Source organism: Gopherus evgoodei, chromosome 8 (assembly GCF_007399415.2).
Source record: "Gopherus evgoodei ecotype Sinaloan lineage chromosome 8, rGopEvg1_v1.p, whole genome shotgun sequence".
Taxonomy (NCBI): Eukaryota; Metazoa; Chordata; order Testudines; family Testudinidae; genus Gopherus; species Gopherus evgoodei.
In genome coordinates, this window is record NC_044329.1 from 74,370,097 (window position 1) to 74,397,575 (window position 27,479).

At 46.0% G+C, this 27,479-nt stretch overlaps 3 protein-coding genes across 7 annotated transcripts in view; 2 read left to right on the forward strand and 1 right to left on the reverse strand.

Annotated features, from left to right (window-relative positions):
• The window catches only part of SLC30A7 (solute carrier family 30 member 7), a 58,976-nt gene extending 53,049 nt beyond the window's left edge, over positions 1-5,927 (reverse strand). For 2 of the 3 annotated variants that reach the window (XM_030572439.1, XM_030572438.1), the window contains exons 1-2: positions 5,742-5,927; positions 5,356-5,457 (exon numbers count right to left, since the gene is read on the reverse strand). In XM_030572439.1, coding sequence (XP_030428299.1) covers positions 5,356-5,457; positions 5,742-5,821 — 182 coding nt within the window. In that variant the 5' untranslated portion in view covers positions 5,822-5,927. Of the gene's footprint in view, positions 1-5,355; positions 5,458-5,741 lie in introns of those variants that run through there. The other variant, XM_030572440.1, reaches the window with a different exon arrangement.
• A 909-nt stretch (positions 5,928-6,836) lies between these two features.
• Positions 6,837-17,306, forward strand: EXTL2 (exostosin like glycosyltransferase 2). Its single transcript, XM_030573680.1, has 5 exons — positions 6,837-7,404; positions 9,919-10,002; positions 10,549-10,976; positions 14,007-14,077; positions 15,747-17,306. Exons 2-5 carry the CDS (start codon positions 9,998-10,000, stop codon positions 16,236-16,238), a joined length of 996 nt encoding a protein of 331 aa, XP_030429540.1. The 5' UTR covers positions 6,837-7,404; positions 9,919-9,997; the 3' UTR covers positions 16,239-17,306.
• An 8,264-nt stretch (positions 17,307-25,570) lies between these two features.
• CDC14A (cell division cycle 14A) overlaps positions 25,571-27,479 on the forward strand; it is a 117,934-nt gene continuing 116,025 nt past the window's right edge. For all 3 annotated transcript variants that reach the window (XM_030571798.1, XM_030571799.1, XM_030571797.1), the window contains exons 1-2: positions 25,571-26,703; positions 27,222-27,312. In XM_030571798.1, coding sequence (XP_030427658.1) covers positions 26,613-26,703; positions 27,222-27,312 — 182 coding nt within the window. In that variant the 5' untranslated portion in view covers positions 25,571-26,612. The remainder of the gene's footprint in view (positions 26,704-27,221; positions 27,313-27,479) is intronic.

Consider the following 27,479-nt stretch of genomic DNA (forward strand, 5'->3'; position numbering starts at 1 on the left):
AAAAAAAAAACTAGATGTGAAAGCTATAGTGATGAGTATTAAGACTATTCTTGATTTATATGAACATTTTAATCGTCATAAGCAATATTTTAGCCACTTTTATAAATCTACCAGATATTTACTTCTGAAAATATTACTAAAGGAAGCGGGATGTGAATTTTACAAGATTAGTAATGAAATATGTAGCTTTTCATCACTGGTTACCAGTTCAAACTCAACCCAACTCAGAAGTGAATAAAGGCTGTGTCTATCTCTGGCTCTTCGAAGGTCTACATGATATGGGTTTGACTGCCTCAGTTATCAGTAAACATATGTCCAGATCACAGAGGACCACCTCTACAACTAGCATGCCTGTTGGCAGTTTCAGTAAAGGAAGTCAATGAACAGATTATTCTCACATTTTGAGGTGACCCTTCCAAGCCAGCATGGGAAAACTTGAATTACTGCAATCTATGTTGTTCCTATTCCAAGCCTGTCACTTCAGCATCTTTCATCAACATTAAATCCAGAAATATTGTTAAAAGAGATTAGATTAGAGATTAAATTTAAATGAACATTATTAACTATTTTATAAATTAATCATGTGGTTAATATATACCAAACAGAATATAAAAGATCAGCTGTTCTCAAACTGAGGGTCAGGACCCCATAGTGGGTAACGACCCCATTTCATTGATCAGGACTGGAGTTAGACTTGCTGGGACCCAGGGCCGAAGCCCCACCGCCCAGGGCCAAAGCCCAAGGGCTTCAGCATTGGGTTGCAGGACTCAAGTTACAGGCCCCAAGTCTGGGGCTGAAGCCCTTGGGCTTTGGCCTCTGCCACTTTGGATGGTGGGGCTTCAGTGTTGGTTCCCTCTTTCCCTCCCTTGGGTGGTGGGGCTCGGGCAGGCTCAGGCTTCCCCCCTCCTTGGGCCATGTAGTAATTTTTGTTGTCAGAAGGGGGTCGTGGTACAATGAAGTTTGAGAACCTCTGATCTAGACTAAAAATAACCTCCAAAACATTTGTTTTGTTCTGAATTTTAAATTACAGACCATCAGGAGTGAATGAATACACTTGGAAATTAGCTACCAGTGATTAAAATGACATTGAACTAAATTTTCAACTGTTGTTCTGATAGGTCACTTTGTAGTCCCTGAAATACAAGTAGAACAGACTTTATAAATCAATCACAAGTGTACTGGGAATTAGGATTACAGTTCCAAAAAAGTCTTTATTGGTCCTACCAATTATTGGTTCTCATTCCTCTTACCCCAGTTAAAAACTGGAAAAGCCAATCCACTATAGCCATAAGACTTATTGCACACAGGTTCAACTACCTTAGTTAGGAGGAAGATCACAGGAAGGGTGGTGTTAGGATTACTTTACTGAAGAGTCGTCCTACTTTGAAAGTTAATCCTTCAAACAAGGTTATTTCCAAAAAATTTTACATCTGAATTGAATATTTCTCTCTCTAACTAGGTATCTAGGGAGGACTGTTCCAAGATTCCTAGAATGGAAAGAATAACAAAGGCTTCTATCTTTCTCCTAGTTGTTGGGAAAAAGTTAGCATATCAAATGAAGCTGGAGTACAATGTCCTGGAATCCTGAGGCAATATTTGTTATGACATTGCACACAGCAGATATACCTGTCTCCAATTATCAGGGACTTTACACTCAAATAAGGCTCTCTCCCCATAGGAAAGATCATTTAGATTAAGGTAGGGTTCAAATTTAAGAATAGCTATTCCTGATTAATTCCCAGTGAGGAATTATTCTAATTCTGAAATAAGAGCACTTTCCAGAATAACTTCTTGTGTACAGTATCAGAGGGGTAGCCGTGTTAGTCTGGATCTGTAAAAGCAGCGAAGAGTCCTGTGGCATCTTATAGATGCATCCAACGAAGTGGGCATTCACCCACGAAAGCTCATGCTCCAATACGTCTGTTAGTCTATAAGGTGCCACAGGACTCTTTGCTGTTCTTGTGTACACAAGCTCTAAGAAAAGACGTCAATATCTTTGGCCATCAAGTGTGCTTATGCAGAAGCAGTTTCCTAAATAGGATACGATAAAATACGTTTTGGCAAACAGCAAGGGATTGCAGAATAAGACATACAATACAATCACATATCTGATTACAATATACACTCAGACCTGGTCTACACTTAAAAGTTAGGACAGCAGAGCTTCGATGCTTAGTGGTGTGAAAAATTCAATCTATAGCGCTGACCTAACCCCCAGTGTACATGCACCTAGGTCAACAGATTCTTCCAGCGACCTAACTACTGCTGCGCGAGAAGGAGCAATACCTACAGCAATGGAAAAACCTCTTCCATCACTGTAGGAAGCATCTGCACTACAGTGCTAGAGCAGTATAGCTACAGCGCCACAGCTGTGCCACTGTAGTGCCCATACTGTAGTCAGGGCCTTAGTATACAGTGGTTCCCAAACTTGTTCTGCCGCTTGTGCAGGGAAAGCCCCTGGCAGGCCAGGCCGGTTTGTTTACCTGCCGCATCTGCAGGTTCGGCCGATCATGGTTCCCAGTGGCCACAGTTCGCTGCTCCAAGTCAATGGGAGCTGCTGGAAGCGGAGGACAGCATGTCCCTCAGGCTGGCCCACCAGGGGCTTTCCCTGCACAAGCAACAGAACAAGTCTGGGAATCACTGGTCTACTAGGATAATAGGTGCTATAGAAAAACCTCTGGTAGATGCCAACCTTTCGGAGCTTAATTCTACAATAATAAAACAGTTCAAATACCACTGTAGTCTTTTCTTGTGTTTAAAAATATCTGTAATCTTCTTTCCTTCTTAAAAAAAAGGACTTTACACACCGTAAGGTCCAATACACGAGACATTGTCTTCAGCCTACTAAGACATTATAGGATTGCAGTGGTGACAATTCCCCAAAAATATCATTAAAAAAAAATCACGTCACATCACACTTACCAACAGTACTCAAGATCAGTCTCTAACAAAAATATTTTGCAGCAGACTGGGACATACTAATATTCACAATAAGGGACAAGTACAGGGACAGCAATAAAAGAACTAAAAGAACAAACGTCTTAAAGATGTTTCAGATATTGGGATAGTTTTCAGCTACACCAGTGGTTCTCAACCTGTGGTACACGGATCTGTGGGAGTCTGCAAACTAGGTCTAAAGGGACCTGCATCTCCATTCAAAAAAATTTAGGGGCCCACTATGCAATACTACCAATCTTTTTGCTTTGACAAGTTTACTCTGATGCAATACACAAAGCAATTTTTGTAGAAGATATAGCTTCACAAAATGTGTTACACACAAACAGGTTTCCTTCCCTATCTACCACACTCCATGTTATTCCAGTTTCTTTCTTGTCATAAACTTAAAACAACTGCAATACAGGTTATGGAAACTGCATTAGAACTATGTAGTTACAGCAAATTTATCAGACTCTAACTTACATTTGAAAAGAATGATCAGAATGAAAATTCTAATCTCTACTATAAGAACATAATGGCACAATAACATAAAAGGAAAATTCTGGGCTATGGTAATCAGTCCCATAGTGCCTACCCTACATCATTAACAGACTTGTTAATCCTTTATCACCTGGAAACAGAAATTCCCTGATCTTGATTCATTTTTACACCACACAATGCTTAGATGTATCCTTACTCCCAAAGATCAAACATAAATTCAGATAAACTTATGGGTCAGATAAACTTGTGTGGGAACAAAAATAGTGGAATATGAAAACCACTCTGACCACATCCTTTCTAGTGAACATTTCCAACATCTGAGACTTTGTTCTTAGCTTCTCCCATTAGACAGAGACGTGAGCAGAATATTCGGGCACACCGAAGGCAACAATATCAAGTGTCAGATTTGAAATCCTTTGATCACCTGGACCTGTTGTACATCCTTCAAAAGATCAGTTTTAGAATCTCTAACATTAAACCTTCCTCCACACCAGAACAGTCTAACTTTGCCCACAGCAAACTATTCATAATTCTCAAAATAACTACAAAGCCAAAGTCAGGCAAATCTAAATGATTAATTGCCGTTTCGTTTCATCCAAACAGTGCTGAAGCAGCAACTCTTTTGATGAAAGCAAAGGATTTTACCTACATACAGTGAGACATTTAAAAACAATCATAGGAGAGTAACAGGAAAAAGAGCTTTCCACTTCTAGGTTAGTGCTTCAAGTAAGGCCCACAATAGAAAACTGTTAGTCTGATGGACCTTTTACGGTTTGTGAAGTCAAACCAAAATCTGTGTTCAGAAAGCAGGGATCCACTATTGGCCCTGCCACCTTTGTGGTCAGTCTCTGTAGAATCCAAAAAGTGAATGAATACAAAGACGGAAATCTCTCATCTTTAGGACAGTTCCTCTGTCAGCAGAGAGGCACATCCATAGTGCAAAGAAATCTGCCACTGTTTGTACACTTCCTTTTAAATGGGATAGATTATTTCTGTTTACACTGGTGTAAAGTAAGTATCTTAAACCAGCACCGAAGTTACTTCACTTTTTTAATTTCTTTTACTATTGAAATATTTCATGTTGATTCTTAAGCTTTTGTCCTGTGTCTTGTCTAGCTTCATGAGTCTATGAGTTAATGACATATATTGTTTACCTATTCCAGGATGTTTCAAGTCCACTTATGGATACAAAGATAAGGGCACAGTGTTGCTTCTGCCTCTTGGCTATTAGTTTATCAACACTTCCACCTTTCAAGAAAAAGAATCCATGTGGTAGGTGGGGGAGGGCAACTGCAGCAATCCCCAAATCGGGCAATGCACCCCAAAGCCACCACTACTCCTCTGCCCTGAACCCAGCAGACACAGCAGAGGAGATGGGGTCGGAAGCCCTCTTCAGCAATATGCAGAATAACACCTGAAAGATGGATCCAGGAGACCAGCACTGGCTATGTAGTTTTTATATCTAATTTCTGAGGTCTGTCTAAGCATGGCCATTATACACCTTTCAAGTCATACCCTTCCTCAATCCGAGTTAACTCCCAGATGTAGACAAGAGCTGAGACTAGCAGGGTGCAACGTCAGGGAAGGGGCACTTACAGCCCCTCCATCACGAAGCCAATGTTGTGGGAATCTTTCTTCAATAATTCAAAAGCCTCACTCAAGCCCGGTTATCAGTCTGAGACACAGAGCTATTACCGTCCTGGGAGCTTGAGAGACAAGCATGGCCCTGAAACTCATGAAAGCTGGGGGAGGGCGGCAGGTCAGAGCCCCTAACTTCGCCCGACTCAACCTCCCCTACTTCAGGGACACCCCCGCCCGTCAACCCCGCCTGCCGGTGCTCGCACTCCAAGGCTGCGGCCCAGCGGCTCAGTACACGTGGCACTGGCTGCTGCGGGAGCCGCCCCCCCGCGCCGGTACCTGTTACTCCAGATGCCGTAGAGCAGCTCCACGAAGGCGAACGAGAGGTTGAGGCAGAGGAAGAAGAACAGGTTCCGCGAGGTCTTGTCGGACAGGATGGACCTAGACACAGGACACAGCGGTCACTCGCTGCCGCGGCCCCGGGAAGGGCAACTGCGGCGCGGGGCACGGCCACTGCCCGGCGGCTGACAGCGTGAACCGGGGGGGGCGGCCCAGCGCACAGCCGCCGCCGCCCTTTCCCTCCGCAGGTGGCCGGGTCCCTCAGGCGCCGCTCCTCGGCTCCCAGGCAGGCACAGAGCCCCCGCCGAGGCCTGGGGCCGCCGGCTCCATCCCGGCCACTGCCACTCCCCAGTTCCAGGGAGCGCGCCCCGGCCCCCGCCGCTCACCTGAACCAGCCCGAGACCTTGCTGAGCAGGTTGAACTTGGGCGGCTTGTACTCATCGTCCTTGATGGATAAAGGCAACATCTTCCCGGCGCCGGGCGCAGGCAACTCCGGAAAGGAGCGGGGCAGGCTGGGAGCGGCGCGGCTGCAGCGCCCCTTCGCCGCCCCGGGATCCGCTTCCGACGCCTGCTCTGCGCTTGCGCAGGCGCCACGAGAGACAGTGGGCGTGGCCAGAAACCCAGTTCCATGTTTGGGGGCGGAGCTAGACCAGGAGAGAAGGGCGATTGGTAGGACAATGGCCCAGACTCTATCCGGAAGGGGCGGGGATGGGTGAGGGGAAGCTGGTGTCTGAGCCTGGAGGCGTGTTCCCTTCCTCCCTACTTCCCGGCGGGCCTGGCCAGGCTGGGACGGTTGCGAGTCTCCTGCGGTTCTAGCCTCTGCCGCGGAGGTGCTGAGGCCCGCAGCTAAGCTGCTTTAGCCAGAGCCTGCGGAGGAGACATGCCTGTGATCGTTGCTCCTTGCTACAGCCTTTACAGCGACACTTCTCCGTCCCGAATCTTTTTCTGGATGTTCAAAAAATGACCTTTCCTTGAGTCTGCTCTCTCTCAGCACCCACAATCCTCTGTGTGGTACGCCCATAAGTGCCTCCTTTCTAAATCAAAATGATCCTCTTTTTACTGCAGAGCTTCGCTGCTTGACTCAGCCCCTTCGGCACCGCAGCTTGAAAGCGCAGTTCAGGGAAATCAATTATTTGCTTGCAGATCACCTTCATCTTTTGATAGGTGACAGAAGCTGTATGGCTCCTCCTTCCGCCAAAACACACACCAGTCCAGGGACGCATTCTATACAGCAATTACTTTAGCTATTTCATTTCCACGAATTTTATACAGCGTTCTCAGAGGCAGTCAAATCCTAACACTGTCTTGAAAGATTATTTTGTTACTAAGTAAAAACTGCCGAAGGTGGCTGCAAAATCCTCACTGTACTATAATATCCTATAAGATAAAATAATATTTGTATCAGCGAAGGCGTGAATAGGTTAGATATGTAGATTTCCCTTCTATTTTCTATCTAAATGAACTTCACATATTATATCATCTTGTTTTTCTGTGTGACCCGCAATCTACAGAGAAATATTTGTATTTGAACGGGAATGAGGAAGAGATTTAATAAAGACTGTAAAACAAATAAGGGAAATTTAGTTTTATACATTCGCAGGTACATTTCAAGGTGAACGTCTCCTCCTATAAAACAGATGGGTCTGACACTGAAAACAAACACGTGCAAAAAATATCTGACTCTCTGTAAGAATCAAAGCTTGCTTGAAAGAAGAGTTGACACAAACTGTTATGGTCGGGATAAAGCATGAACTACAAATTCGAGCCTGCTGGGAGGAGGAGTGGTTTCATCCAGCAGGAAGTACTATGCCACAGAAAGGGAAGGTAGTACGGGCTTGTTCCAGACCTGCTGAATCTCTCATGTTGAGATGAGGAAAGGAGGGTTTTTCTATTGATGTTGTTGACTTAAAAATACAACCAGTGCAAACTAACTGAGTTTACAAAAAATATGCACACTTCTTATGCTCGGTTAAAAAATCTCCATTCTTCCTCATGTAAATCAAGGCTTAGACAAATAATCTGTCTGGCTCACGGTCTCCAGCCTCCTAGGTAAGAATACATTAAAATGCAATTATATGGAAGGTATTTTAGATTTGGACAACGATGTGAAGTGGCTGTTCTTTGAATAATTTAATTTATTTGGATTTTTTTAATGAACTGTTCATAAAAATGAATGCTGATTATTAGAATGGGTAGGGGGATACTGTGTAGGCAGAGAGATAGCAGCTTCAGAAGAATTCTTTCTTAAAAGGAGGGTTAAAACTGCATATCGTGACTTTCTCAGTATTTGTATTTTATTTTTATTTAAAAGAGGTATTTCTTACAAAGGAATGTTGGGTCTTTGAATGTGGGAAGAAGCCCAATACAGTGCAGTGGAATTTTATATCCTACTTTGCTGCATTGTTCAGCATATTCATACATGAAAGCACCATGATACTAATTCTAATTTAATATCTTAAATTGAGATTCATCTGTGATATCCTTATTTATCATTTACAGCCCATTGTATGTTATTAAGTAAACACAAATGTACAGAAAGTTTTAAAATAGCACATAGCACTTATGTTTGCATTTTCAATGTGCTTTAAAATATTAACTAGTTAATCTTCACAACAATCTTGGCAAATATCACAATGCCTGTTTTGAAAATAGGGAATCTGAGATACAATGTAAGATCTGCATTTTTAAAAATTCATATTGATTGCAATGGTATCAGTTTTCGGGAGACCATCTTGAGACACCTCTGGAATGATAAATTCTGAGAAGCTGCACCTCCTATTGATTTAATTAGGAATTGCACTTCCAAAAGTTAGGCACAATGGTGTCTCAAATTGGACACCCACAAATCGAGGCAGCCAAACTCAGTGGTCACTTTTGAAAACGGTGTAAGTGATTTCTCCAAGGTCACACAGAATCAGAACCAGAATCTAAACTCAGAAGGTCCTGACTGCCTGTCACATGTTCAGATCACTAGACTGTGCTGTAAATATACAGATTTTCCAATTTGCATTTCTATCAGTAAAGTTTATATAACCTAAAATAAGTTATTTTGTTGATATGGAAGCATAGGTTCAGCAACTTAATGTTAGCTCTTCCTCTTCTAAGTTTCCATATTTCTGTTGTCCATAGAAGCAGGTATCTATGTTCCTCACACAGACAGATTTAACAAAAAAAACACAACCCTCACAAATCTCCTCTTAGTCTGGAGAAAAGAAGATGGGGAGGGGGGTAACATAACAGTTTTCAAGTACACAAAAGGTTGTTATAAGAAGGAGAGTAAAAAATTGTTCTTGTTCTACGTTCTCCTGCCATGAGAGCAGGGGACTGGACTAGATGACCTATTGAGGTCTCTTCCAGTCCTATACTTCTATGATTGTCTTCCATCCAAAATGTATGAAATGCTCACTCTGATTCGCAAGCGTGGAAAACGCCACTTCTGCAGTTCACAGATACCCATAAAGTGCTCACCTTTATTATTAACTATTTGTGTTAGAGTACTAGCTAGAGGCACCAACAAAAATTGTGGCCCTATTGTGCTAGGCACAGTGCAAACACAGAGTATAAATAACCCTGCCCCAAAGAACTTAATTTAATAATTTAAATGGGGGGGAGTATTTCCCTTTCTACAAAATGAGGATGCCACTAGACAGAGAGATTAAGGCCCCAATCCTGCAATGGCCTGCAGGCAGGGAGACCCCTAGTTTCTTCACTGGCACAAGTGACCTGTCCAGTGTCGTATGGGAAATCTGTGACAAACCTATGAACTGAACCTGGATCTCCTGGACTGCAATCTAGTGCCTTAACTACAAGACCTACCTTCCTTTCTGCCCTTCCACTTTTGCTACCATCCCACCTACCCTCTTGCCCCTGAACTTTTATTGCCATCCCCACCTAACCTGCCTTCAGAAGAGATGGGAAAAATCATAAAACCAAGTGATCACCATACATGCTTCCCCTTTAACCTCTAAATCAACCAATAAACATGGGAGATGGAGAACATGAAAGGTATGCACTGGGAAAATGGGAGGCTATCACCTGAGCCAGCTGTGATTATGGTAACTACGATGTAGTGTAATGTGATCTAGTGGATACGGCCTATTGGACTGAGATTGAGGACACCTGAGTTCTTTTCATAGCTCTGTGTCACCAACCTGATGTTTCATTTTGGGCTGGTCACTCCAACTATCTTGTTTATTTAGATCGTAAACTCGTCCAGACTACCTAGCAAAACGGGGCTGTGTTGTTTGTAAGTGGCCTGTAAGTGTTACTGTAATACAAATAAATAATACTGCAATAAGCAGCTAAATATGCTCAAGGTACGAACTTTTTTCTTTCTAACATACTAGTTTAGCAATGCATTTTTATAGTGGTCATGAAATCCAATGAAAACTCTTCAGCTGAACAACAGGAAAAGATGGACAGTTGCCAAGAATGTGTACATTCATCAGTTGTTGAGATGAACACTTGCCTTATACACAAACGTATATGATTGTGAGAGGATCTTGGGTGGTCAGTGAGCAAATGCATCATCAAAAGTTACATAATTCCTTTTGCCTCCAACAGTTCCATACAGAATTGATTTCACCTAATCAGCGCCATCCTTTAAAACAAACCAAAATAAACCCAGTCCAATTTGGCAAAAATGAGGTAAGTACATTTTTTTTAAAACAAAGTATGACTTAATACATTGTTTAATCCTAATATTTTCTAAACTCGTCTATATATTGTGTAATTAATTAAGTGCTTGCATTTATTGTATCCAGAGGAAAGTAACATCCCTGTAAACTTTTAATACTTTCTCTAGAGTTTAAAACATGAAGGATCATCAAGTGCCACCAATTTTTAAATAGAACTCCTCACTGAAATCAATGGGGGGAAGGGTGCTTCTGCTTAAGCAAAACAAAAAGCCACTCCCAGGATGATATCACCCACTAGTTGTTTTTTAATAATCTTTATTGATCAGTAGCAATTAGAAAGTTGCATCTGACTCATACCTATCTTGAGAATAAAAGAGAGCAAAAGTACATAACAATTTTAAAAGTTTCCCTAGGATAACCATCAACAAAGAATCCTCCCTGAATACCTGCCCTATGAGAAAGGGTGAGGTCCATGTTAATTTTACATTGAACTGACAAATATGTAGGTAGATGATCGATGAATTTTCTCTTCCCATTTCAATTTTTGTTAATAAAGATGTCGTCACATCTGTAAGCTACCAGGAAGAGTTATGGGAATCCGACTACTGCGCTTCTCTTCTGTGGTGATCTTTCTCTTACTCCTCGTGGCAGGTGCTTTAATGGCTTTGCTTCCTAACACTAAAGATGACAAAATGTCCAATTTGCGAAGGGAACGAAAATCCCAGAGCCAATCTGCCTTGGATTCATTTACTCTTGTTATGCAGACATACAATAGGACTGACTTATTGTTGAAGCTCTTAAATCATTATCAAGCCATCCCCCATCTACACAAAGTGGTTGTTGTGTGGAACAACGTTGGGGAGAAGATACCAGAGGAAATGTGGAATTCCCTGGGACCCCATCCTGTACCTGTTGTCTTCAAAGTGCAGACTGTGAATCGCATGAGGAACAGACTCCAGATCTTCCCGGAATTGGAAACACAAGGTAATGAATGCCTCATTCTTATACGTAGCATTGTTGCTAACAATATTATTTACACTTTTCAGGACACTTATTTTATCTGTCATTCAGAACAACTGCATATTTTATCATTATGGAAAAAATCCCACTGACCAAGTGGATCCAGAAAACTCTGAATCTGGCAGATGTTGAGCAATTCCACTTAGTAGAAAATAGTGGCTGGGAAGATGTAAGCAGCGGGACAAATGGAGATCCTGTAGCATGGATGTTAGACACCCTCTGCCCCTTGGAGGCTGTATTAGAAGGAGGAGGAGAGAATGGAGGGAGGGTGCTTGCTGTACTCATGGAAATGTGGCTGCTATCTCAGTTTCTTCTTTCAGGCAAAGGTGACTAGATAGATTAGCTTTCCAGCCAAATCCAAAATTCCTCCCTAATCCAACAAAACTAACATTAAAAAATGTCCAAATCAGTACAGGGGTTCACATACCTTCTTCTACAGCAGGGGTGGGCAAACTTTTTGGCCTGCGGGCCACATTGGGTTTCCAAAATTGTATGGAGGGCTGGTTAGGGGGGGCTGTGCCTCCCAAAACAGCCAGGTGTGGCCCGACCCTCCCTGCTTCTCGCCTCCTGACGGCCCCCCCCCCGGGACTCCTGCCCCATCCAACTCCGTTCCCTGTCCCCTTACAGCCCCCCCCCGGGACCCCTGCCCCATCCAACCCTCCATGTTCCCTGACTAGATCCCGCCGCCCCAGCCAACCCCTCCTCTCATTCCTGACTGTCCCCCTGGGACCCCTGCCCCTATTGAACGCCCCTGTTCCCTGCCCTCTGACCACCCTGACCACCCCCTCAAACTCCCCTGCCCTCTATTCAAACCCCCCTGCTCCCTGCCCCCTTACCATGCTGCCTGGAGCACCGGTGACTGGTGGCACTACAACCACAGTGCCCAGAGCACCAAGACAGGCAGCCGTGCCACCTGGTTGGAGCCAGCCACACCACCGTGCAGCACAGAGCACTGGGTCAGGCTATGGCTCTGCAGCTGCGCAGCTCGGCAAGAGCTCATAGCCCGGCCACCCAGAGCATTGTGCTGGCTGCACAGTGAGCTGAGGCTGCGCGGAAGGGGGGACAGCAGGGGAGGGGCCAGGGGCTAGCCTCCTGGGCCAGGACTTCGGGGGCCTGGCAGGAGGGTCCTGCAGGCCGGATGTGGCCCGAGGGTCAGAGTTTGCCAATCTCTGTTCTACAGCTGTTTGATGGAAATCCAAAAGCATGTGCTGCTCCCTATATTCCCTCCTTAGCCCAGTCTGATTCTTTAGCCCAAATCACTGTTTCTTCTCCAAGTATTTTTCCCTTCCCTTTGGCTTTTCATCCAGGCCTCTTCCTCAACTTTTTGCAGGAGAGACCCGACAACAAGTCCTGTTTCCTTCAAGTAAAAAGACACATAAATCCCACCTCTTTTGTGGTCTCTTTCTTGTTTGTAAAAAGGAAACTCTTTTATTTCACTACCCCTTATGCTAGAATACGTGGCTACTCAACCTAAAATTCCCAGAAAGCCTCTGAGCACTACAGCCCCCAGAATGCCCTGCTGCTTAATTAGGTTGCACAAAGCCATACCATTGCCTTAAAGGGCTCAGCACACCATTCTGTTTTCTTCCTGCTTGCATCCTGCTTTCACCCCTACATGTTGCATGTTTTCAGGTACTAGGGTCTCATGCAAGGCTAGAAAGGACCACAAAATCATCTAGTCTGATTCCCTGTATATGACAAATCCACCCAGCACTCACATACCAAACCCAACCACTGAAATTCGACCATAGTATTATACATGAAACTAGACTATTACATGCAACAGGGAGATAACAAGAGAGACAGAGGAGCACGAATGCCTGAGACTTCTGCAATGTCAGGGAACTGATGAAGTGAGATATACCCAGTTAATCCCTGCAGTTGACTGCATCCCATGCTGCAGAGGAAGGTGAACCTCCCTCCCCGACCCTGCCCAAAGTCACCAGAGATCGGAAGCAACAGGCCTTATCATGCAGTTAATAAGAGAGAATTTTTGCTTATATAATATGCTACTTTTACCTGTCTAGGTCCCAGAGAAGTGGTGTGCTAATACTTATGTCTTGGTGTTTCCTTGATGTTAAGAAATAATTATGTGGAATATCATATAATCCATCATACTGGACAATATGGGATCTGATTTTTTTCCTTGATTTTTATAGTTGTCCTTTTCGCAGTATTAAAAAACTATTATGACTGCAACCTGACCTGCAAATTAGTAAAGTCTGTTGTATTCCTTTGGTAGCTCAGTGGTTTGAGCATTGGCCTGCTTAAACCCAGGGTTGTGAGCTCAATCCTTGAGGAGGTCATTTAGGGAACTAGGGTAAAAATCTGGAGATTGGTCCTGCTCTGAGCAGGGGGTTGGACCAGATGACCTCCTGAAGTCCCTTCCAACGCTGATAGTCTATGAACCCCTCTTCCTCCTCCCCCAACAGATTTTCTGCTGTTCAGCTATGCTACACAACTTGTAATGCTACAGTGATAGTTTGTGATTGATAATAGCAATAATGTGCTAAAAATTATGTTCACTTCAGGTCAATTAATCATCTGTTACAATTGCAAAGCTAAACATCCTTTTCACTGCAACCTTAATATCTAAGTATATATTTTCAGCCTAGTGCATGGTGATTTAGCTATGCAGCTCATCCTAATGTTCATAGGAGTTATCTGGCTAGCTTGTCATTGCATATAGCAGAGGTAAATTCTCACACACAGGCAGTCCTCGGACTTAAGACACAATTGGTTCCTGAAAATTGCATCCTAAATCGAAACAGCGTAACTCAGAACTGCAATCCACTCCATTGCGGGACTGAGGGTTGTAAAGTCAAAACCAATGGTCGTTAAGTCGAATCAAGGTGTCAATTAGAAGCGTCGTATGTGCCATTTGTTGTAAGTCAAAGATCATAAAGTTGAGGACTGCCTGTATTTATCACTTAATGATTTTAAATTTTTATTTACATGCATTAAAAAATTAAAATGTCTTTTCCCTCTCTTCAGCTGTTTTAATGATGGATGATGACACACTGATTAGTGCCTATGACCTTGCTTTTGCCTTCACTGTTTGGAAGGTAATGTTTATATATTGCATCCTGCATATTTAAAATGGAGTTTATATCAGTTTTACTAAATGGAAAGATTAAATCAGTTCATTGTTGCTATTTCTAGGACATGCTGTTATCATCTGTCATATAGATGATCAGCTAAATTCTAAAAGGCAAGACCCTCAAGAATAATATTTTAATGATACAAAATTACAGACTGCAGGTATAAACGATGTTTTTACCATTCCTCTGCTTAAAAAGCAAATTACCAAGTTACAGATATCAGAAAATCTAATTGGTTAAATGCAGCAGAGAAAATTTAATTTGATCTGGAAGCTGTACACCAGAAATCAACAGTAATATTTCTCTTTACTGTTGTCATGATATAATTCCCCAATCTGAACCTTAGAGTCCAAAAGATGGGGTACCAGCATGAATTCCTCTAAGTTAATTACCAGCTTAAATCTGATAAGCTGCCACCACCCAAAAATATAGTGTTTTGGGGCACTCTGGTCCCCCCAAAAACCTTCCCTGGGGACCCCAAGACCCAAATTCCTTGAGTCTCACAACAAAGGGGAATAAACCATTTCCCTTCCCCCTCCTTTCTTCCTCCCAGATCTTTCCCGCCCTGAGTACACTAGGAGATCACTGTGATTCAAACTCCTTGAATCACAACACAGAGAAATCAGGTTTTTTCTCCCTCTTCTCTCCCCCTCCCAGGCTTTCCCTCCCTGAGCTATCCTGGAGAGATAGACAGATTCAAGCTCCGTGAATCTAAAACACAGAGGAAATTCACCTTTCCTCCCCCACTCCTCCTTCCCTTCTCCCACCAATTCCCTGGTGAGTACAGACTCAGTTCCTTTGAGCCTTAACAAGGGAAAATATTTAAACAGGTCTTTTAAAAAGAAAAGCTTTTAATAAAAAGAAAGAAAGAAAGTAAAAGTTGTCTCTGTAATTTAGATGGTAAAAGTTACAGGGTCTTTCAGCTTATAGACACTATAGAGAAACTTCCCCCCAGCAAAAGTACAATTTAAAATACTTCCAGCAAAATACACATTTGCAAATACAGAAAACAATCAAAAGACTATAACCGCTTTTTCTACTTAATACTCACTATTCTGAATATATAAGAGACTGTAGCAGGGAGATTGGCAAGAAACCTGGTTGCACGTCTAGTCCCTTTCAGGACTCAGAGAGAACAAAGCAAAACCCAAAAAACACACACAAAGGCTTCCCTCCACAGAGATTTGAAAGTATCTTGTTTCCTGATTGGTCCTCTGGTCAGGTTCCCTGTTTGTTAACCCTTTACAGGTGAAAGAGACATTAACCCTTAACTATCTGTTTATGACAACTGTGTAGAGATTATCTGTAGGCTTATTTTTGATCCCAAATGCATGAATGCAAATTAACTTTGGCCAGATGCTATTTGGCACTGTATGATGTGGAGTGAAGCAGTGTATCAGTTTCTGCTGGTCATTTTGTATTAACTTGCAACAGTTTCAATGTGGTGCAGGCCAGCGGACCACAGAGCTGATTATTTTATATTATCTGCACCTTTCATAGCAATTAATTTGCACCTCTATCAATAATAGTCTTATAAGGGATCTTATATTAAGAAGTTTTGTACAGCTGTATTGATTAACATTTTGATTGTAGTGTGGAGCTCTAATTTTGCTATCTTTTGATTTTCTTACAGCAATTTCCAGATCAGATAGTGGGATTTGTTCCTAGAAAGCATGTTTCCACTTCTTCAGGTATATACAGTTATGGCAGCTTTGAATTGCAGACACCTGGATTTGGAAATGGGGACCAGTACTCCATGGTTCTCATAGGAGCAGCATTCTTTCACAGCGGATACCTAGAACTCTTTCAAAAGCAGCCTGATGCTGTTCATGCTTTGATAGATGAAACTCAAAACTGTGATGATATTGCCATGAATTTTCTAGTGGCAAAGCATACTGGAAAGCCTTCAGGAGTGTTCGTGAAACCTGTTGACATAAGGAATTTAGAAAAAGAGACTAACAGTGGTTATTCCGGAATGTGGCACCGAGCAGAGCACTTGCTACAAAGATCTTACTGTCTAAATAAATTGGTTAATATTTATAACAGTATGCCATTAAAATATTCTAACATTATGATTTCTCAGTTTGGGTTCCCTAATTATGCCAATCACAAGAATAAAATGTAAGAATGTATAGTATAAGGGGTATAAGTTACACATCAAACAGTAAATTCAAATCAGTGTAAGTTAAATGCTGAGGGACCAGAAGAAGGCATGCATTACTCCAGCTTGTCCTCCTTTACACATAGCCTCTGAATTTTGCCCGCAGTATTTTCTTTCCCCAGTGTAAGTTATTGAGAAAGTTTAAAGAACAGTGTGTGTGTAATGTTCACTTACCATAAAATCACCTTAATCTCTTAATACTTGAGAAGCTGTTATTGTCAAAATTACAGGGCCAGATCTTCAAAAGCATGTGCAGAAAAATGCATAATCACTTGGTGCGCACATATGAAAAACTTAACTTCTATTTCTTTAGAATATATTTACCCAATCAAATGACATTTTGGCATATTTGTGTTGTTATATATATATATAAAATCGCTTATGAGACTGTTCTATTTTTCTCAACAATTTCTAGTGAAAACTTTTAAGGGTTACACTGAGCTGTTTGCAAGAGTATTAGACTTGGTTATAAAACTCCTCAAAGCTTGTATGTTAACTACTGTTCTTCAGCGTGAAATGTTCCTGAGGTTCCAATCAAACCATAAGCCTAACTAAGTCATGGAACAAAGAACAGTCTCAGTATCAAACATCTCTAGGAGCCTCGCCTACAACACTGGCCACTGAGGGGTTATGGAGCATGATGTGGCTGATGCGGCCTTTTCTCCTGTCATTACTTTGCCCACAGTCACTGGGACGCTGCTCAGTAACTGAAAGGTAAAAGTTCTAATTGCTAACTTGGGAAAGATAATGAACATGGAAAGCATATATCATAAGAAATGTAGCTTACGTTACCACATATGCAGCCAAAAGAGACAGGTGCCATATTTGCCCTTTACTACAGCCTTTAGAACTTACTCTTATATCTGTATTTTGCATGTACAGTAGAACCTCAGAATTATAAATGCCTCAGGAATGGAGGTTGTTCGTAACTCTAAAATGTTCCTAACTGAACAAAACATGGTTGTTCTTTCAAAAGTTTACAGCTGAACATTGATTTAGTACAGCTTTGAAACTTTGCTATGCAGAAGAAAAATGCTGCTTTCCGGGTTTGTTTGTTTTTTTTTAGTAGTTTACGTTTAACATTGTACTGTATTTGCTATTTTTTTTTTTTTTTTTTTTGGTCTCTGCTGCTGCCTGATTGTATACTTCTGGTTCCAAATGAGGTATGTGGTTGACTGCTCAGTTCGTAACTCTGAGGTTCTACTGTACTTTATATTGGAGAAGTGTGCCTGAAAAGCAACTCAGATTTTAAAAAGAATGTTTTAAGTATAATTGTTGGTAGTAACTACAGATAAACTCTATTTTGTCTGTTTAGCTGTTCTGCATCTGATCCAGAAGGTATATTTTGTAAGCATACAGGTCTACTTTTATTTTGTTTTACTGTTTGAACTGAATATATTCTATTTTTATTTCCTTCACCTGTTTTCAAATGGCAAAGCTAATAAACATCTATGATAAAAAATAGGAAATATGTTGTAGGCTACACACCTGCACTGGCGAGGACTGGACTAGATGACTTGTTGGGTCTTTTCAGTCTCTGAATTCTCCGGTCATGGCTACGTTAAATGGACTTGTTACCACTGGCTGTTATCAGCTTGGGACTGCTAAACTAGTACTGGAAATATTTAAAATGTTAGGGTATATAGGACAAAACCATTATAAAAAATATTCATGGGACGTGGAAGAAATAATCTATGGCAATGTAATTTAGACACTGACAGATCAGATCAGTGAGCCTTAGTGGAACCAAGTCTTAGAACTAAAAAGGAGTTAGTCCCATCTACACTAGCAGTAAAAATTGTTCTAAATGCTGTGGCAGACAACCATTGTCAGGAATGGGTCATTTTCCTAGCATAGACATGGTTTACGATTATCATTCCTGTAATAGGTTAGCTGAGCAAAAAGGACTCTTAGGTAATGTCAGAAGTTCTTTACAAGTAGGCTGATTATGACCATGCTTTTTACACTTGTTCTATAGTTGTATTATAGGATTTGTTTTATATCCAGTGTAATCTTCTTAACTTTAGCAGCTGTCAAATGTTAAGTGGCAAAGTATGTTTTAATGTGAAGACTAAAACTCTGCTTACTGCTCTTGTTAGAGTAATCAATGTAGATTTAATGATCACACAACAGGGATAAATAGTATATGTATGTCTGTGGTCTTTCTACCAATGCAGACCTGCTTGCAGTAACTCACTGTGCATCACTTGCTTATTGTTGCTTCTGTGACTTTTTTCCTTTTCTGTATCAGTTGTCAATTAATAAAAGAAGTGTTCATCATACTGATAAATTAATTTGTAGCATTGTTAGACGAATTATATACTTATGTACTTTTTTGTCTTATAATAGTACTATTGGCAAAGTTTTCAAGTGTTAGGTACAGTTCCCACAAAATTGGTGTACAAACCCACCCCACCTAACAAATCTTGCCTTTCTGCAGGCAGTTTGGGCAAACAGTTGCAATATGTACCCAAAGGGTTAGGTTAGCGCCCTTCCCCCCCATTTGAAAATTTGGCATTAAGCATCTGGTTTAAACATAGTAGTTGAAGAAAATTAAAATCTCATACTGCAACTCTAGCCCTAAGTCATCCTTCTGTGCCTAGGAATTCAAAGTGTTACTGCTATATCTTCCTTCAATTGGTATGGGTAGCAGCTCTATTTGCCATATATTGAAGTTCCACAAGGGATAGGGGGGTATGAAGCCCTACCCTATAATTTCCCTCAAGATTTTTTTTTTTTTTAAGGAAACCAGCCCATATAAGGCCCATCCATCCCATCTTCAAATCTGTTTGAAGCTTACACCACTAGGACTGGATTAGTCAGTGGATGAACAAATTCTGAAAATCAGGAGTGGTACAACATGGGAGGTAGGGAGTTTTATTTACATGAGTTCTCGCCATCTCAAGTTTTTCAACAGCTTACTCCCAAGGTACAGGGTTTGGGGGGAAGTAACCCACTTTGGCAACTTTTACTCATACTGAAAAGTACGTACTTGTGCATGTAGTCCCTTTTTAAGTCAGTAGTGTAACTGATCCCTGCAGGGTGGCGCTATCATTTAGGCAGCCTAGGCAATTGCCTAGGGCGCCAGGATTATTCGGGGGGCAGCATTTTGCCGGGGGGGCAGCAGGTGGCTCCGGTTGACCTGCCGCCCGCTGGTCCACAGCTCTGGTGGAGCTGCCGCAGTTATGCCTGCGGACGGTCGGCTGCTCGCGTGGCTCTGGTGGACCTCACGCAGGCATGCCTGCGGCAGCTCCACCAGAGCCATGGACCAAAGGACCCTCCGCAGGAATGACTGCGGCAGCTCCACTGGAGCCGCGGGATCAGCGTGGGGGGGCAACGAAATGGCTGTGCGCCAAGGGCGGAAGAAACCCTAGCGCCGGTCCTGGATCCCTGTGCAAAGGGCTAGCACAAGGTGTGTGCACCATGTAAATCCCCAGTTAAAAAATGGGTTAAGTGGGTCTAAACTATTACTATTCCAAGTCAATAAAAGGTTGCAAAAAGAGGTCCATTGTGAGGTCAGAACCAAAGTGTTTTGCTCTCTTCCCACACCGACAAATCCTTCATGAAAATAAAATAACTTTCCATATGCACATGTAAGGAGTGGTATTGCTGAACTGGTGGGGATTGAATTGGAAGAAGCAGGAGTTGATGGGCAATGGGAAGTTCCAAAATGACGAGGGGTTGGGCTGGCGCACTGAGCATGGTGGCCTTTCAAGGCAGGCACAGCCTACTATGGCTGTTGCAGGGCCTCAGCCCCTTGAAGACATAAGGATTGTGGCAGCATTGGTCTTCAGACAAGTTGTGTGACTAATCAGAGGATGATGCTGAGAACAAGGCCTGATAGGAGGAAGGGTATGTCTTATGGCTAAGTCTGCACTAGGAATTTGTTTTATAATGCAGTGTGAGGAAGCTAGTTTAGCTGTAATGAAGCTGTGAGGCCCAGTTCTGCTCAGACTGAGGCCTTGTCTACACCACAAAGTTGCAGCGCTGGTGAGGGGGTTACAGCGCTGCAACTTAGGAGGTGTACACACCTGCAGGGCATTATCAGCGCTGCAACTCCCTGTTTGCAGCGCTGGCCGTACACCCGGTCGAACCTCGGGTGTAGAGGATCCAGTGCTGGATCACCAGCGCTGGTCATCAGGTGTAGACACTGTCATACCTTTAGTCCCAGATTTGGACCTTAGCGTCCAAAATATGAGGGTTAGCATGAAAACTTCCAAGCTTAGTTACCAGCTTGGACCTGGTACTTGCTGCCACCACCCAAAAAATTAGAGTGTTTTGGGGCACTCTGGTCCCCCTGAAAAACCTTCCCTGGGGACCCCAAGACCCAAATCCCTTGAGTCTCACAACAAAGGGAAATAATCCTTTTTCCCTTCCCCCCTCCAGGTGCTCCTGGAGAGATACACAGACACAAGCTCTGTGAATCCAAACAGAGTGACTCCCCATCTCCGTTCCCAGTCCTGGAAACAAAAGCACTTTCCTCTTCACCCAGAGGGAATGCAAAATCAGACTAGTAAATCCAACACACACAGATCTCCCCCTGATTTCTTCCTCCCACCAATTCCCTGGTGAGTACAGACTCAATTTCCCTGAAATTTCCCAGTAAAGAAAACTTTAACAGGTTTTAAAAAGAAAGCTTTATATAAAAAAGAAAGAAAATACATAAAAATGGTCTCTCTGTATTAAGGTGACACATACAGGGTCAATTGCTTAAAAGAATATTGAATAAACAGCCTTATTCAAAAAGAATACAAATCAAAGCACTCCAGCAACTATAGACATGTAAATACATGATCTCTGTACTCACAACTTGGAAACAGAAGATTAGAGAGCAGAAATACTTCTCCAAAGCTCAGAGAAAGCAGGTAGACAGAAAACAAAGACCTCAGACACAAAATTCCCTCCACCCAAAGTTGAAAAAATCCGGTTTCCTGATTGGTCCTCTGGTCAGGTGCTTCAGGTGAAAGAGACATTAACCCTTAGCGATCTGTTTATGACAGACACTCACCAGCGTTTTTGTTGACCTCCGTGGAATAAGCAGGTATCCCAGCATACCTGAGGAAGCCTCTCTGGTAATCAAGCAAACTCCACTGCCCTGTGCTCACCTGACCCCTCCTTTAAATGCCCCGGGAAATTTAAAAATCCCCTTCCTGTTTGCTCAGCCAGGTGTGGAGTGCAATTAATCTATCAATCACTCAGCGACCATGCCTCCACGCACCAAACGAGCCCCAGCATGGACCAATGCAGAGCTGCAGGACCTCATTAGTGTGTGGGGAGAAGAGACTGTGCAAACACAGCTGCGCTCCAGGAGAAATTATGATACGTATGGTCAGATATCGCAGTCCTTGATGAGAAGGGGCCATGAACGGGACGCCTTGCAGTGCAGAGTAAAAATTAAGGAGCTGAGGAGTGCGTACTGCAAAGCCCGTGAGGGAAATCGCCGCTCAGGAGCTGCCCCCACAACCTGCAGGTTTTACAAGGAGCTGGATGCCATACTTGGGTGTGACCCCACCGCGAATCCTAGGAGCATGATGGAGAGTTCAGAGCAGGGAGAAGTGGGGGATGGTGTAGAGGACGGAGACAGTGAGGCTACTAGCGTGGAGGGAGACACCCCGGAGTCCCAGGACACATGCAGCCAGGATCTCTTCTCCAGCCAGGAGGAGGCTAGCCAGTCGCAGCAGCTGGAAGCTGATGGTGAGGAGGAAGCTGAGGATTGTGCTCGTGGTAAGTAGATTTCAATGTTTTGGGAGAGGAGGATTTTGGTTATGGCTGCCTGCATGCATGCCTAAACATGGAATAGCCCATTGATTTGATCTATCCTTCCCCGCGGTTTGCTCTGGTGTCCCCCGAACCCCCTCTCCAAGCAGGCATCCTTCCCCGCGGTTTGCTCTGGTGTTCCCCACCCCCCCCTCCAAGCAGGCATCCAGCCCCGCGGTGTGCTGCCGTGTTCCCCAGCCACCCTCCAAGCAGGTATCCTTCCCCGTGGTTTGCTCTGGTGTCCCCCGAACCCCCTCTCCAAGCAGGTATCCTTCCCCGCGGTTTGCTCTGGTTTCCCCCCGCCCCCCCCCCAAGCAGGCATCCAGCCTCGCGGTGTGCTGCCGTGTTCCCCACCCCCCTTCCAAGCAGGCATCCAGCCCCGCGGTGTGCTGCCATGTTCCCCAGCCACCCTCCCAGCACGGAGGCAGCCACGCCGTGTGCAGGCATCCAGCACTGCGTTTCCACCCCCCACCCCCCTCAGTATCAGGACGGGTTGAAAGCGGACCAAAAAAAACCCCAACCCCCCAAGCACCTAGCTCACCACCTTCTTGTTCACTACTATCCCTTCTTCAGGACACCAGCTACCCCCTGTACCCACTGCTGATAAACCCCAGTGACCCAGTGGTCAATTCCCACTCCCAAGGGGTAATTTTTGCTAAAAACACTCACCCCATTGCTCGCCATGACTTAGCTTGCTTGCCCTCTCTGTGTTATGTGAGGTATGTGAGAAGGATGCTACCTAAAGTCTCAAAAGTCCTTCACAATTTGATAATAAACAATGATGCCTCTGTGTATTACATGTTTCTATCTCTCTGTTTTCTAGGGACCTTGACTACTGCAGCTGTATCACCGCCCTCACGTAGGTTGCAGAACTTGAGACGCAATCCTAGGAAATCAAAAGAGGAATTGATCAAGTCTGTTCTGAGCCACTACAACAGGGAAAGTAGGAAGACAGAGGAATGGAGAAGCAGTGTACAGGAGTGGAGAAAGACTGTACATGAATGGAGGCAAACAGAAAGCAGGAGAAAGGAATTGTCTGCCAAAAAAACAACAAAGCAGATGATAAGCCTCCTGTCTCACCAAACTGAGTCTTTCGAGTCTCTTGTAGCCATGCAAGACACACAGTTCTTCTTAGCAGGGTGCGATTAATGGCCCTGCAAACTTGCATCAGCACCATTCTAACGGTGGACTTCCCCACTCCAAACTGGTTCGCCACCGATCTGAAGCAGTCTGGAGTTGCCAGCTTCCAGATTGCAATAGCCACCCATTTCTCCACAGGCAGGGCAGCTCTAAATCTCGTGTCCCTGCGCCGCAGGGTCGGGGCGAGCTCAGCACACAGTGCCATGAAAGTGGCTTTTCTCATCCGAAAGTTCTGCAGCCACTGCTCGTCATCCCAGGATTGCAGGACGATTTGATCCGACCACTGAGTGCTGGTTTCCTGAGCCCAAACGCGCCAGTCCAGGGAGCTGAGCACATCTGTTACTGCCACAAGCAATGTACTGTCTTCACAGTGAGGCAATTCAATATCATCGTCTGACTCACTGTCACTCTCACTCACTTTTTGCAGGTGAAGGAATAGCTCCACTGCCAAGCGTGATGTGCTGGCAACATTCATCAATAAGGTCGTCAGTTGCCGAGGATCCATTTTTAAAAAAATTCACAGAAAAAGCGCTGTACAGTCACAATGCTGCTACACTGCTCCGCATGTGTAACAACGCACCGCTGGGCGCTGGAACAGGAACAGGAAGCGGAAAGACAATCACACTTCCTTCCCCTTCCCACAAGCCACAGCGCCGATATGGGACGAGGTGCTCTGTGGGATAGCCGCCCACAATGCACCACTCCCAACAGCGCTGCAGCGTGGCCACATCTAACATCACTTGCAGCACTGGTTGCTGTAAGTGTGGCCACTCTGCAGCGCTGGCCCTATACAGCTGTACTAACACAGCTGTAACAACCAGCGCTGCAAAATTGCAGATGTAGACATACCCTGACTCTAGCTTCCCAAGTTTTCTAGCCAGTTACCCGTCGGCGTTCATCGCTGCAGCAGTTTCTCACAGGCCATGTCTACATCTAAAATTTTGCAGCGCTGGTTGTTACAGCTGTATTAGTACAGCTGTATAGGGCCAGCGCTGCAGAGTGGCCACACTTACAGCAACCAGCGCTGCAAGTGGTGTTAGATGTGGCCACACTGCAGCGCTGTTGGGCGGCTTCAAGGGGGGTTCCGGGACGAGAGAGCAAACCGGGAAAGGAAACCAGCTTCCCCGCGGTTTGCTCTCTCGGTCCCGGAGCCACCCAGCAAACCGCAGGGAAGGAGACCTGCTTGCTCGGGGTTCCGGGACCGAGAGAGCAAACCGGGAACGCCGCGGTTTGCTCTCTCGGTCCCGGAGCCAGCCAGCAAACCGCAGGGAAGGAGACCTGCTTGCTCGGGGTTCCGGGACCGAGAGAGCAAACCGGGAACGCCGCGGTTTGCTCTCTCGGTCCCGGAGCCACCCAGCAAACCGCAGGGAAGGAGACCTGCTTGCTCGGGGTTCCGGGACCGAGAGAGCAAACCGGGAACGCCGCGGTTTGCTCTCTCGGTCCCGGAGCCAGCCAGCAAACCGCAGGGAAGGAGACCTGCTTGCTCGGGGTTCCGGGACCGAGAGAGCAAACCGGGGAACGCCGCGGTTTGCTCTCGCGTTCCCGGAGCCACCCAGCAAACCGCAGGGAAGGAGACCTGCTTGCTCGGGGTTCCGGGACCGAGAGAGCAAACCGCGGCGAAGCTGGTTTCCTTTCCCGGTTTGCTCTCTCGGTCCCGGAACCCCGAGTAAGCAGGTCTCCTTCCCTGCGGTTTGCTGGCTGGCTCCGGGACCGAGAGAGCAAACCGGGAACGCCGCGGTTTGCTCTCTCGGTCCCGGAACCCCGAGCAAGCAGGTCTCCTTCCCTGCGGTTTGCTGGCTGGCTCCGGGACCGAGAGAGCAAACCGCGGCGTTCCCGGTTTGCTCTCTCGGTCCCGGAACCCCGAGCAAGCAGGTCTCCTTCCCTGCGGTTTGCTGGCTGGCTCCGGGACCGAGAGAGCAAACCGCGGCGTTCCCGGTTTGCTCTCTCGGTCCCGGAACCCCGAGCAAGCAGGTCTCCTTCCCTGCGGTTTGCTGGCTGGCTCCGGGAACGCGAGAGCAAACCGCGGCGAAGCTGGTCTCCTTTCCCGGTTTGCTCTCTCAGTCCCGGAACCCCGAGCAAGCAGGTCTCCTTCCCTGCGGTTTGCTGGGTGGCTCCGGGACCGAGAGAGCAAACCGGGAAAGGAAACCAGCTTGATTACCAGAGGCTTCCTCCTTCCACGGAGGTCAAGAAAAGCGCTGGTAACTGTCTACATTGGATTACCAGCGCTGGATCACCAGCGCTGGATCCTCTACACCCGAGACAAAACGGGAGTACGGCCAGCGCTGCAAACAGGGAGTTGCAGCGCTGGTGGTGCCCTGCAGATGTGTACACCTTCAAAGTTGCAGCGCTGTAACTCCCTCACCAGCGCTGCAACTTTCTGATGTAGACAAGCCCACAGACAGGGCTGGGGGCAAACAAACTCGGCGGGGGTTGAAGGGGCGCCTGGGAAGAGCCTGCACCGGAGAAGAAGCGATGCGCGCCCTGCCGCGGGTCTGCGTATCCGAGAAGGGCCCCGGCGCGTCCACCCAGAGACTTCAAAAGTGCCCGTGGAAGTTTTCACACTTACTTCCCAGCCAACCTTTCGCAGCCCCGCCGCACGCAGCTGGGGGCCGAGCCCAGCCCGCTCAACCACCCAACCGAGGGGCGGGTTTGGGGGGCGGCCTCACAACCGTTCCCTGCCACTGGCTACGAACACGGGCGCTCCTAATTGGTTGATCGCGCTGTCCATCAGACTGAGGGGTCAGTCCAGTCGATGGCGCTGAGGAAACCTAGGCTCTACCCGCACGCGCTAGATCGAGGGTGCTCGCCGCCTGTAACCGAGGCGCTTCCACCCCGCGGTGCTGGAGCCCCTGCAGCCTCCCAGGCCGTCCTCGGCTCGGCTCGGCTCTGCTCTCCATGATGCTAGTGCGGAGCTCGGGGGCTCTCCGGCATCACCCTGAGGGAGGCTGCCGGGGGGTTGAGGAGCGTGGGGCGGGCGGGGCTGAGTGTAAGGAGTCTCCGAGGGGGCGGAGAAGAGGATCCGCTTGCAGCCTTTAAGGCAGCGGGAGGAGCAGCCCTGGGGCTCTGAGGGAGGAGCGGAGGCGAGGCGGGGCGGGGCACCGGTCTCTGCTCCCTCCCCCGGCGCTAGGTCCGGTGTAACAAAGCCTTGGTAACGGGGTTGCTAGTGCGCTGGTCGGTGCCTGGTAACCAGGCGCTGCTCCTTTAAGCGGGGGGTGTTGCCTTGCCGGAGGGCGGGGAAGATCCGAAGTGCCCTTCGGCGCCCGTCAGCCCTGTGCCAGAGCTGGCAACTCCCCCCGTCCCCATTCTCACTCCCATGCGGGCGCTGGGGACGACAGCACTCTGGGCAGCGCGGCCGCAGGCAGGCGGCTCCTCTCGGTGTGTCCTGGGGGCTCCCTGTCTGCTGAGCCCGCGCAGGTCCCGCCGGAGTCGCCCCCGGGTCCCATGAGTTCAGAGCTGCTCCGCGCCCTCTTTAAGATGGAGCCGGCTCCGTCCGCCTCCGAGTTGCTGGTGGGAGCTTCCGAGTTCCTGAAAGGTGAGAGCCTGAGGGACACAAGAAGCCCGACTGCCCACGGCCCCGGGAACCGCCTGGTTATCCTGGCGGCCGGGACCCTGCCTGGCTGCCCTGGCCCCTTCCCTCTCCTGCTTCTCCCTGTAGTTCCGTGGTTCTCGCCGTTCTACCCCGTCCCCGGGGCTCTGGGGCTGGGGCTGGTTGTATCTAAGCCGCTTCTTTCCTTCTCCGTTCCGGTGAGGAACCAGCCGGCACCTGTCGCCACGGGCTCTGCGCTGGGTGAAAGCCGCCCTGTAGCGAGCCCGTCCGGGGGCACAGCCGTGTGCGGCTAAGCGCGGACGGCCGGACTTTCTCTTCTCCCGGCTACGCAGGAGAAATGTAGCGATGCCCCGCCCGCTCGGAGGCAGAGGATTAAAGGGCGGGCGGAGATCGCTCTTTTACCCCCTAACATTGAGTTTACCGTGCGGGACGAGGGGGAGGGTAGAGAAATTGAACCACGACAACTGTATAGCCTTCGTCAGTTGCCTTCAACTTTGTTTCAGATCGATTATATTTTGCTACTTTACGGAATAAACCCAAAAGCACAGTAAATACCCACTATTTCTGTACCGATGAGGAGCTGGTCTATGAAAAGTAAGTGTCTTTTAGTTTCTTACTACCATTGTCCTGTAAGGCTCTTGCTAACTGCTTAACTCTCTTGTTAATTGATGCATTTCAAGTCCTCTGTAATGAATGGAGTGTTGTAGAGAACCAGCCATTCTCCCCTTAAAGAATAACAAGACTGCTGTGAAATTACTTAA

Excerpts from the sequence above, each read along its gene's own strand:
- EXTL2 (XM_030573680.1), top strand. Across the intron at positions 10,977-14,006 it reads CCCGGAATTGGAAACACAAG|CTGTTTTAATGATGGATGAT; the intron begins GTAATGAATGCC and ends CCCTCTCTTCAG. Across the intron at positions 14,078-15,746 it reads TTGCCTTCACTGTTTGGAAG|CAATTTCCAGATCAGATAGT; the intron begins GTAATGTTTATA and ends ATTTTCTTACAG.